The sequence below is a fragment of the Vitis riparia genome, chromosome 7, assembly GCF_004353265.1.
Source record: "Vitis riparia cultivar Riparia Gloire de Montpellier isolate 1030 chromosome 7, EGFV_Vit.rip_1.0, whole genome shotgun sequence".
NCBI lineage: Eukaryota > Viridiplantae > Streptophyta > Magnoliopsida > Vitales > Vitaceae > Vitis > Vitis riparia.
In genome coordinates, this window is record NC_048437.1 from 21,191,522 (window position 1) to 21,204,568 (window position 13,047).

General features: G+C 31.0%; 1 protein-coding gene across 1 annotated transcript; it reads left to right on the plus strand.

Annotated features, from left to right (window-relative positions):
• Positions 1-9,594: 9,594 nt before the first annotated feature.
• On the plus strand, positions 9,595-10,228 carry LOC117917746 (glycine-rich protein 5-like). The gene has a single exon (XM_034834122.1). The coding sequence runs from the start codon at positions 9,653-9,655 to the stop codon at positions 10,028-10,030; it is 378 nt and encodes a 125-aa protein (XP_034690013.1). The 5' UTR covers positions 9,595-9,652; the 3' UTR covers positions 10,031-10,228.
• Positions 10,229-13,047: the final 2,819 nt, after the last annotated feature.

The window sequence follows — 13,047 nt, forward strand, 5'->3', positions numbered from 1 at the left end:
ACAATGGATAGCAACTCACGAACCCGAGCACATAATGTCTCATTGTTATTTACATGGGATATTGGAGTTCAATTAATACTTTGTAGTAGGTTGTTGAATCAACTTTAGAATTGGATTTTAAGGGAGCTACTACTCCTATGGGTCCTAGTGGTCCCTGTTTTGAGCTTATATATTTTGTTAGCATGGGTTATGAGGGTTGGATTGACTCTAAGTTCACTTTTGTGCATAAGGGCATTTTGGTAATTATACAAGGTTGTACAAGGGTAAGTGAACAAGGTCTCTAGATTGGGCTGATTGATTAATTTGTAGGGTCTATTGGGTTAATTAATCAATTATGACCCGTTTTAAGCTATGTTAAGTGACTTAAGCCTTAGTGGGTTCAAGTTATTAAAGCCCAATGGGAAACCCTATAAATACCCCCTTAGGGGTTAGGGTTTCCATAGTTTTTTCTAGAGAGTTTTCATCCACCTACAGAGAGAAAGAGAGAGAGAGTCATAGTCTACACCCTCTCTTCCATCCCCATCGGAAGTGTGTCAAGATCAAGGTTCGAGTGATCAAGTGAAAGACTCCGAGTTGTAAACAAATCATTTTCTTGTAAAAAAAACCTATGAATTAGATCTTCCATGAAACTCCTAATGCACTCAAGTCATGTAAAATGTAATAAATACAAGTTAAAATACTCATAAAATAGAATGCATTAGAACAAGGATATATAAAAGTAAAACTAAAATATAATTAAATAAATAATAAATTCCAAATTTATTATATCATGTCATGTTTTCAAGGGCTTTATCCTAACACTTACAACATAAAAGTTGAAACCCATAAAAATATCTCATTTTTCTTTTTATTTTTCTTTTTTTCAAACATGTAACAATAAACCAATAGGCCATCTACGTTTGTACTTTTTTCTTCTAATGTTGCAAAAGATTTTTATTTTATTTTTTAAATTGATTTGGATCTATACAATTTTCTTATCTTCATGAATAAATCAACCTATCTATATTCATTTTTTTCTTAAATAAATTAATCCTAAATTCAAATCTTTCAAGAGAATACCTAAAAGATTCAAGGTTATTTATTTTACACAACCACGAAAATGGGACCGAAATATTAAATTTATAGGTTAGATGCTTTCCTTGAAAGATTAATCATAAAAACTCTATTCTCTTTATATTTTTTTATATCGTTCCTAATAACAAAGATGAAGAATTGGAAGGGAGAAAATCATAACAAGATAAAGATAGTAACTAGTTATAGGAACCAAAAATATCTTACTTATCTTCTCTTTATTTTTTATTTAATTGGCGTATTACATAAATATCCTTGATTCTAGGTAGGGGTGTTACACAAAACCACTTCCATAAATATGTAAAAAGAAAAAGGAAAAAAGAAAAGACTAGTACACTTCCAAAATTTTTCTTGGCAACCTAATAGAAAAACAAGTATATATAAAGCAAAATGGCCTTGATATCCTTGATGAAAAGGCCTCATGTAAGTTCTAGATATGCATATTTAGGGATATTTTCAAAGACTTGTTTCTAAGTTGAAGAACCAAAAACAGTTTTTTAGTATTTTATAAAAATAAGGATATTTAGCAAGTTGTTTTTAAAAACAATTCTTAAAAATAAATAACAAAAACTTTATTTGGATAAGTTGTTTTTAAAAATATTTTTTCTATTTTGATATGGTAAAAATATTGTAAATTTAATTTATATAAAATTAGTTAAATTTTATTCTAAATCTTATTAAAACTGAAAATAGTTTTGTAATTATAAATAAATTAACAAATATATAGTTTTTAGTAAAACATGAATAGTAATATTGTAGTATATGTTTAAAAACATAAGGATATTAACAACTTCGTAAATTTTTTGTTAAAAGTGAATAACAATAATTTTAAAATAATAATTATTAATAATATTTCATTTAAAATGAATAACAAATAAAGTTTAATTTTTTAACATATAAATGAGCCAAGTTTTTTATTAGATGCACATATTTAGTATTCAATTATGAACATAATATTCTAAAATATTTTGATTTAATTTGAAATTAACTAGATTGACTTTTTGAATTCCAAATTATTCTTAAAAATTAGATAACCAAATTATTTAAAAATAAAAATTCATTAAAGAATTTAAATTATTAATTATGTCTTACTTAATTTATAATTTATTTGCATAGTGAGAAAATTAATATATATATATATATATATATATATATATATATAGAGAGAGAGAGAGAGAGAGAGAGAGAGAGAGAGAGAGAGAGAGAGAGTTGTCTGTATAGAGAAATAGTAAAGTCAAGACTCATAATATATCAATTTTAATTTATTAGTTTTTTTAAGTGATTAGATCTATTTGTTGAGTTCCAAATTATTTTTAAAAATTGTTAAACCCAATAATAAATTTAATATAAACCATCACTTGATTTGAAGTTCATTTTTCTATTAAGAGAAATTATAAAAATATAATTATTTGTAGAAAAGAAATAATAGTAATTGTAAACCAATTTTTATCCATAAATTTTTATATTAATGGGTTTATTATTTGAGTTTTAAATTATTTTAAAAAAATTTAGACTCGTTGATGAATCCAATGCAATAAGTTTTGTTTAAATTAGAGTTTATTTGCCTAGGAAACAAAAAAAATCGAAAAATAATAATTCTATATAGAAGAGAAATAAGAGTCGTTCTACACCAATTTTTGTACATCAATTTCTGATATTGATTGGATCACTATGTGAGTTTTAAGTTATTTTTAAAAACTACTAGACTCATTGATGAGTCTAATGTATTAAGTCTTGTTTAATTTGAAATTTATTTGTCTAATAAAATAAAATAGAAAATAATGATTCTATGTAAAATAATAATAATAATAATAATAATAGTCATTTTAAACCAATTTTTATCCATCAATTTCTAAAATTAATTGGATCATTATTTGAGTTTTAAGTTATTTTTAAAAATTATTAAAGTCATTCATGAATCCAACTCAATAGGTCTTGCTTGATTTGAAATTTATTTATCTAATGAAAAAATTAGTAAAAATATGATATATGTAAAGAAGAAGCTAAATATGTCATAAAATAAATTTTGGTCTATAACTTTTTAATATTATTAAGTTTCACGACTTTGTAGTACTAATTATATCGATTTTTGAGTTTTAAATTATTTTAAACAATTAATAAATGTTTTATATAAGCCATCATCATCCTCATGTTTAATCAATTTCACCTATAAAACAATATTTTTATCGTCAATTTGATAATTTCATCTCTTTCAAAATTCTATCAAATAATTTATAAATACAAAACTATTCATTACAAATTGATTTTGTGGATAAATGGGATTTATTGGTGTAAATTAAAATTTTATTGCAAAAAATTTTAAAAACCTATTTTCCATCCATAAATATTGTCTTTAAATATGATTTTCTTGCTATAAATATTAATTTCATAACTAAAAATTATATACAAAAAATTATATATCACAGGTATATAATGTGACTAAATATTCTTTTTTTCATGCATAAACAAATCTTTCCTCATTAAAAATAAAAAATTTCTATGAAAAATGCATCTTTTGTGAAAAACTCCTTTTTCACATTAAAACAAATGTAGTATACGGTTAATTCCCATAGAATTTGAAGAAAAGAAAATAAAGAAAAAAGATAAAACAATAAATAAATAAATAATAGATTTAAAATCAATAAACTCGTTTCACTTATTTAATTCTCACATTAAATAATTTAAAAATATATAAATTTCTTATCCTTTTTTATTATATTTAACTTTTTTGTATTTTTTATAATACAAACAAATATAAAAAAATATTTTTTTATATATATTTTTTCTTTCATTAATATTTTTCAGAACCAACATACCACTACCAATCTATAGACCCCTCTTTTCAAGCCATGTTGAGACTATTCCATTAATATTGGTTTTCATAACTTAAAAAAGAAAAGGGCACCTGAAGACCCGGGGGAGAGGAAGTTTTTTAGTAGGAGGGGGGGACCCCCTTTCTGAGAGAAGGAGAGACCCGCTGCAGCATGGTGGGCGATGCTAGTAGTCAGAGACGCCATGCTGGCTGATGGAGGAATAGTGGAGCTGGTAGTGGCTTCCTGGGGAGAAAAAAAAGATATACGGGGGGGAAGCCAGGCGAAGAAGGAGGAGATTTTTTTTTTTGGCTGGGAAGAGCAGGAGCGTTTTGGGGGGATCGCATTTCTATTAGAGAGAGGGAGGTTCATCTTTCTGCGAAGGGTGTTGCTGAAGGAAGGATAGCATAGGTATAGTTTTATGTTAAATGGATTTCTTTGCTTTCATCTAGTTTCAGTTATGATTTATGGGATCACTAGTTTTTTTATTATATATTTATTCTGATGTCTGCATGTGAGCCTTGTGGATTTTATCATGTTCTTATGGGATTTGAGCTCGTTCGCTTACACATTATGCTTGGTTTTTAGCTTGGTCTTCAATCCACTTTCAGACTTCTATTTTGGTATTCATGTCTTGTTTCTTCTTTGAAGATTTGATTGAGATCTATTTTCAATATATCCCTCCACCTAAGCATATTGGTTCCAGATTTAGCATGTATGGATTTTGTTTCCACTCCAGCACTTCGTGCTCTGTTTTCTCCATCTTCCCCTGTTCTCGTACCTGCTCCTGGGGCGCATCATTTTATTTAATTTTTTTTCTTCATCTCTGCCTATGGGAACAAAGGGTTCTCAAAGGCATATCCTCGGTAGGTGAATGTTTGGAGGTTATCCAAGAGTACAGGTGACCTATCCGCCATGGAATGAGGGTTTTGAGTCTGATTATTGAGTTGGTGCTCTGTTTGGGACTGTTGCCATGAAATACAAGAAAAGTCTCCTTACTCAGATTTTACAGTTGCATCAACGGAATGAGATACTCTTTAAAGATGAAAGGTGTAAATGCAAAACTTGTGGAAACAGTCAACATCAGCCCACAGTCATATCTCCATCCATCCTCATTGATGTTTTCTCATTTCCACATCCGCTTGGCACGCATGGTCCCCCTCCCCTTCTCTCTTTATATCCATGTCTCATACTCCCATGCCCACACCCATTTTTCATCCCTCACATTTCCTCTCACTACACAACGCACACACCCAAAACCACTTGGACTGATCACCATTTATGCCCACATCTCTATCCAGCTTCCTCGTTGTTCACCTATCCTTTGAACCCATCACTTACCACTTTTGCATGGCCATGCATGGCCATGCATGGCTGCATCTTGCTCACTCCATGCTCATGCCCATTTCGTGCCCGTTTCTCCCCATCCATATCCATACCCATGTAAACGAAGCTCCATGCAAATGTCACGAGATACCTAGTCATGATGTTTTTAAGCATGTCACGAGTCTCTTGCTGCCTTTTAGGAGGTGGAATGAGGCTCCGCATGGTGACTTGTGCGTTGCCGAGTGTACATGGGCTGCGGGCTATTGCTTCTACGGAGAAATGGGGCTTTGTTAGTGGCCATCCACTAAGGGCATAAGAAAGTTTAAATAAATGAAAAGTCAACGGTGGCATGGTAGCATGGTGGCAGGGTATTTCTCATAAGTGGCTGGGCACAAGTTTTCTTTTTGAATAAATTAGTGGTTAGTGGCATGGCCCAGTTGTAGTTCCATGGTGGATTTTATTTTTTTATTTTTTTTTCATGTGTCAAAGTTTGGTATCAAATGTCTGATTTTCGTAAATTCTTTTTAAATGATTCTCAAAATTCCGATTTCACGAACAATCCCATTTCTATTCCAATTTTCAAATAATCGTTAAAAATTCCGTTCTCAAATAATTTTTCTGAAATCCCAATTTTCACATTAATATATTTAATTATTATTACTTTATTTATTTATTCTAAAATTCCCTTTTAAACAATTCATTTAAAACTTCCGATTTCCGAATTAAATTTCTATTTCTGAAAATTCCGATATTCACATTAATCTATTTAATTATTATTTTATTTATTTATTCTAAAATTTCCATTCTTAAACAATTCATTAAAATTTCCGACTTCCGATTTAATTTCTAATTCCAAAATTTCAATATTCACATTCATCCATTTAATTATTGTTATCTTACTTATTTATTCTGAAATTCCATTTTAAACAATTCTTGAAAATTCCAATTTCCGAACTTAATTTCCAATTTCCAAAATTCTAATTTTTTTCTAATTTAATTCCCAAAATTCCAACTCTTAAATTTAATTCCCAAGACCCCCGATTTTCAAACAAATTCCAAGAATCCAGTTTTCACTCAAATAGTTTTAATTCCAGTTCGGCTCCTAAATAATCTTCTGATTTTCTTGATTTTACGTAAGCAGTAATGAGTTCTTCATAATTGTAAAACACAGAATTTGTAAGACTAATTCATGAACAATAATTGGGGCTTTGGTGGGGGCCCCATGTTTGATCCTTTTCGATTGTCAATTGTCGTACTTAATGTATTTTGTTTGATTTTCATTTTGCACTCCGATATGCATGAGCTATATTTTGTATTCATTAATTGTGCACTAATCCTGTTTCTCGATAGCGCATTATGGCTCGTGGCTGAGGTACGCATCCACTCCCATTCTAGTCAATCTCTATTGCGTGTTTTGATTCTCATATTGTGCATGATTTAGGTGGGTATCCATTGACTTTCTCGTTGATTACCACGTCAGTTTCATTGTATTAGTAGAGACCCGACTTTAGGGACTTAGAGGGGTGCTATGGTCTTTTACCGTACCTTCCCGATAAGTAACCTGACCCCCAAGCCCGATCCGGTTTTTCGCAGACCGCCTTTTCCAAAACAAGGAGTCACACTTAGGGTTTTTATTTCTTATTTTGTTTACCCTTTAAAAATAAAACAAAAATGAGTGGCGACTCCAAGTCATTATTTTAATAAATAAAATCATTTTTCAAATTAAAATCGAGCTCACCATCGAGTGGGAAACGCATGAGCCAAAATGCAGGGTCCACACAATCACTTATGGGCTTCACTTCACGGGTGTTATAACTTTAAAAAAGTTGAATTACATTTTTGCAAACCAACTTATCCAAGCCACATGAAAGTCAAATCCTGAAGTTAATGCTGATTTTTTTGTTGTTTTGTATTTTCAGGTCTGGTTTTCTTATTATTATTTATATTTAGGAGTCTCAAGGTAAACCAGTATATGAAGAGGTATTTGTGGTGGTATTTTTTTTTTTTATTTCTTTTTCCACATTTTAAAAGTCTTGATTTGTGGAAGTACTATATGCCGCATTGTTTTTCAATTTTGTAGGATTTGTTGATATCTATTCTTAATATATATATATATATATAATTTATTTTAAAAATTGTTATTTTTTAATATAAATCTCCAAGAGCACTTGTCTCTTACATGAAAATTCCAACTATATTTTTAACTTTAAAAAAAATAAATAAATAATTAAATGTATATAGTAATTGTTTTTTAAAACAGTTTTGAAAACAATTTTTTTGAACAATTTTTTAAAATTACTTTTTGATGTTTTATAAATTAAAAATCTGAAATTTAAAATGTTTTTAACTTGTTTTTTTTATTAATATTTTTAAATATATTTTATTGTGGAAAACAGTTGCTAAATAGGCTTAGTTAAGATGATCCATATGGGATAGATATCTCACATGCATGTACATGAGCATGAAGATGTGTGCATGAGAGTTGTAGGTCATTAAATGAATTTTTAAGAACAGGTGAAACTAATAGGAGTCCACAAACTCTCCTGACAAATGCATTTACTTTCTCCTCCACCAAGGTCAGCATCCTCAGCCCTAGTCCTGTCACGGGCAGCTGAGGAGCTGTTATTGATTCACCCTACCCCACTTATCACCTCACTCTCGTCTCTAGTACTTGCCCGTGGAGCTTCAGCAACCCTTGGTCTTTATCCGTCAGTTCTCACCGACTTCTCGTCATGTTCATCAGACTAGAAAAATGAGACCTAATTAATTTTTATTTGGATAAATTACTTATATTGATTTTAGAAGGTGTTTTTTAAATTTTTAATATTTAAAATTTTTTATCTCTCAAGCATTAAAAAAATTTAAAACACTTTATAAAATTACTCTTAAACATACTTTTAATCCTTTTATATAAAAATTCTAATAATTTTCATGACTTCAAATTAACATGAAAAATCTTAATTTGATTAAATGGGTGTAGCTATAAATTTTTTCTTTTCTTTTTTCATTATGAGTATAATATTTTCAAAAGTTTGTCACTTTTTTTTTCGTCTAGACTTTATCTAAAAAGAATCAAATATACAAACCAAGGCTTAATTAATTCTCCATCTTACAATGACACATCTATAATGACAAAGCGAGACACTGGATGGATTCCAACATAACATTGAATGATTATCAGCAGTTTGGTGGATTGATAATCTTCTTTACCTGCACCCTCGAAATAAAATTTAATGGAAAAAAATAAAGTTAAAATATATAAAAAATAATATTTTGTCTCCATTCCAATTATTTATATAATTGTATTTTGAAAATAAATAATATCATGCATAACTGGTTTCATAAAATCTGAAACAAGAGGATTGATCTCCCAAAATTGTTAAATCATGTTCAGAATAAAATAAAATAATGGCATAAATATGATCTTAAAAAAAAAAAAGAAAAAAAAGGGAAAAAAAAAAACTATTTCTTTTAACTTTTTTTTTAAATAATAATAATAATTCCAAGAATTGTTTATGTTATGTTGCATCGCTTTCTATATCATATGGTAAGCCCAAAGAGACGAAATGCACCACAGAGTGGTGTTAAGATAGTATTAAGTATCATTTTATCTAATTTGTTATTCAATTTTTCCATACATTCTCTTAGCAAGAGATCAAATTGAAAATTTCAGGATGTGAAAAATAAAACGCGAAAGAATTATTAGAGAAAGACATTTTTCGTGGTCCGTTATCCATGTACTTTGCCTATATTTGGTTCTCATAAAATTTGAGGGAAAATATAAGGGAAAGAAAATATAAAAAAAAAAATAGAAGGAAAGAAAAAGTGAAAGAAAATAAAAAAAATTGATTAAAAGTTAATAAATTATTTTTATTTTTTACTTTAAACTCATTTTATTTATTTTAACTCATTAATATAAAGATTAAATAATTTTAAAATACATAAGTTTTTTAATTAATTTTAATTATATTTGATTTTCTTTTATATTTTTCATAAGACAACCAAACATGAAAAAATCATTTTCTTTTGCATTTTTTTTTCTTTTCTTAGTATTTTCCGGAACCAAACATAACATAAGTTTTCTGTCATGCACATCTTGGCAGGAGCAAGTTTCTGAATCCCATCACAGCCATACATATGGCCTAACATCTGTAAGGAAGCCATGATGATATGCAAGTGATTTTCATTTTTATTTGTTAGATGTTGATCAATTTGAGGCCCTGAGGTTCAGCAGCTCAAAGCATAGTTCCAACAAATCCTGTTCAATTCCATCGACTGAGTAAAGCTGTGGACTGATCAGCATTTAACTTCATTTACTACGTGCAACTGTCCCCCACCTCCCTTTAGGCCTTTAAAAGGAGACCTGCAACACCCTTCAGGTGCAACAGAGTAAACACTCAAAAAGAAGCATTAGAGCTTGAGTTAGTGAGTGAGAAAAGAGAGAGATGGCAAAGTGGTTTATCATGGCAGTGCTTGCCGTAGCAGTGGTTCACACCACTGCAAGGACTGTGCCTAGTGATGCTGGTCTCGATGACCAAAAGAACATCGTCGGCTTTGGCGGGCTCGGTGGCTTCGGCGGAGTCGGTGGTGTTGCAGGAGTAGGTGGTTCTGGACTGCCATTTGGTGGACTAGGTGGAGTCAGCGGACTTGGCGGAGGAATCGGTAGTGCAGGTGGACTGAGTGGGACAGGAGGGCTCGGCAGCTTGGGTGGCTTGGGTGGCACCGGTGGTCTCGGAACCCTAGGCGGCATAGGCAGTGGAGTGGGCACCGGTGGTGTACTCGGTGGTCCTGGTGGTGGCGCTGGTTCTCTTCCTTTCCCTTGAATTTGTCGTGATCATGGTTCTCATTTTAGGTTTAAGTTTAACTTCTACCAGTAAGGGTTATGGAGTTGAGTGTGTCGTGTGTGTAAGGTGGTTCATGTTTTTAGTTTCTTATTGTTCTTCATGTCTTTGCTTCAGATTCCGTTGTCATGTTCCTTTAGTGGAGATTTAATATAACCTTTTTTTGTTGTGTTTTTTCAATATGCTCTTGAAAGCATGTAATCATGCTTCTATTTCATAATAAAAGAAACTCAAAACTATTTGGGATTAATCCGTAGTAACAAGCACTGGACCCCAAGAGATTGGTCGAGATTCCATTGGTCAAGGAAGAGTCTTCTTGAGCGCCATCTGATTCAGTTCTTTAAGATTTCATTTATTTTCAAAGGTCCACATCTCCATAAGTCAAACTTGAGTTTGGGATGTTGAGGCTCTGCCTGGAAATTAATTGATAATGAATGTGCCTAGCAGTGGCAATGAAGTTATTGACTACGGATCCCATGCACCTTCTAAAGCAATTAAAAAGGATTCAGAACAGGTTGTCCTGCAGAAATTGGTGGTCATAGATAGATATATAATTAAGAGGCAGAGAAGTTATCTTTTGGGTTTATCTTACCCTAAAAAGGGCTTCAGGAACTAAGGATGGATCATATGTCACCTTAGAATCTGCAACATATGCTATTTCATCTTTTCAAACCACAGAATCAATTTTGAAATTATTCTCCAGCTGGGATGAGGTTTTGGGTTTGGATTAGAGTTTTATCTCAACTCCCCTAACTTATTGTGGACTATTTCCAATTGTCCACCTTATTTCCACTTATCAAGAAAAATAGAACTAGAATAAGGACCCCCATTACTGTGAGATTCTGTCATGGAAGTCTAATTAAAGCCTTGAAACTGAAACACAAAGAATCAATAGAGGTGGGGATTGTGAAGGCCAGAGCTTTGTAGTGGCCATGGAGGTATAGATGGAGATGGCAATGGGTAGAGTTAGGGCTTCAAAGCAGGAGTGTGCCAATACAATATTGGAGGTGAAGTTTCTGAATGAGTTACCCTTACTCAAAGTCATTTTTTGATACCATATATACCAAAGAAATTGGCAATTAATTAAAAGTGATTAGATGAACTTATAAGTCTCATCATTTTATTTCTTAACAATAATCTCATTTCTTATCTTAATCCCATATTTTGATACTTAGAAATTAATATCATTTTCTATATAGATAACTTCGTTTAATGATCCAAATTTAATCAGTCTTGAAATTTTTCATATAGATAAATAATGGGAACCGGTTTTAGAAACTAAATATATAGATATCTTCTCCTACCCATCAATATGAACATTAATTGTTAATAAAAAAATATAAAAAATAAAATAAAAAACAATCTCCCCGGATCAAAGACAACTGTCTTTTGAAAAAGATCAACATTAGACACGACCAAGGAAATTAATTTCTTCCCTTTATGTATGTGACTGGTCCACCAATGTTCTTAGAATCAACAAAAATATTGTTCAAACTTGACAAGGACTAGCAGCTCATGAAGTGATTATAAATTGAAAAGTGATAGGTAGAACTTGGTAGGTTAAAGAAGAGAAAACCCACTAACAAAGATAGCTCTTTAGGGTCTCATTGAATGTTGTTGTCAGTTTGACACTATTCCCTTAGTCACACCTCATATGAATCATACGGTAGCTAGCTAGCTTGCAAGAAGGTGGTTGTGGCCCCTCTCAGTCGAAGTAATGAGCCTCACCTACTGGTCATGAATGACCACACTCGGTCATTTTCCTCCAAATAAAAATGGAATGATTGTACGAGGCCCAAAGGCATGCATACATGGGAAATTTTGGGTTATTTTTAAGACCATTTTCAGAGCCATTGTCGAATAAAATTACCTCAAAATGTGAAGAGAACTACTACGTACCTTCAAGCAATATCATATTACCAACCGGGGGGTGGGAGGCGGAGAGGGAAGAAGAGGAAGAAGAATAAAGGATATCAGCAATTAATGATAAGAGATTTTAGAAAATGTTCCTGCGTTTCATTCATGTGCGTGTTTATATAAAAGCTGTCCATTCCTTTGATGATACATGTCTATACAGGAGATATAGTCTATTTATATGGAAGCTCTAGTCTATTTATGGTAAGGCGCCTTTGAATACATGCCTAAATAACTCTTTGAATACATGCCCTAGAAGCTATAATCCCTTTCCAATTGTGCCTTTGAATACAAGCCTAAATAAGTCTTTGAATACATACCTAAATAGCACATCGACTAGTTCAAATTAAATGTAATCAAACTTGAATTATAATAAGATAAAATCCTCTGACTTGAGGATTAGATCAAATCCCCCTCACTTGAGGATTTATAATAAGATAAATTATGGTTGCAAAGAGAATTTCTAATAATTGCTCATTTTTCATTCAAAAATTAAAGATAGAAAATATTAGTCATATCACCATTTTTACAACTATTTTTACTGCCTTCTTATTAGGTGATAGATGGAAAATATTAGTCATATTATTGATTTTAATACTATTTTTACCACCCTTTTATTAGATGATAGGTGATGATGATCAGTTAAATGGTAATAAAATTTTTAAATTAATAATTAGGGATGGTTTTTTTTTTTCATTAAATCCAATTACGATGTAAAGATGATGAGGTGGGTAGCACGATATTTCTTTTCAATTTTTTTATGAATAAAATATCTTATTCAAAACCCTTATTTTTTTTTTTTTTTAGTTTTTCTTTTTTAAAAACTTGTCCTCTCCTCAAACTCTATCCCTCTTTGATTATCTTCACTATTAGCCAATGTTGATAGCGAGGGTTAGCGTCATTGATCAAGGTATCAACATAGATTTAAGATATGTTGATGGCATCCTACTATCACCACAAGCAAATGTCGATGTTTCAAAGTTGTCAATGTAGGTCCAATAGTATATATATGTTAACCCAATTTTGTAACTCAATATAAAATTAATTATGTTGATTGTTGTCAAGGTAATTAAATCTTTATTGAT

What these genes read in the sequence shown, in the direction of transcription:
- LOC117917746 (XM_034834122.1), top strand. Translation starts at nt 9,653, where the DNA reads ATGGCAAAGTGGTTTATCATGGCAGTGCTTGCCGTAGCAGTGGTTCAC.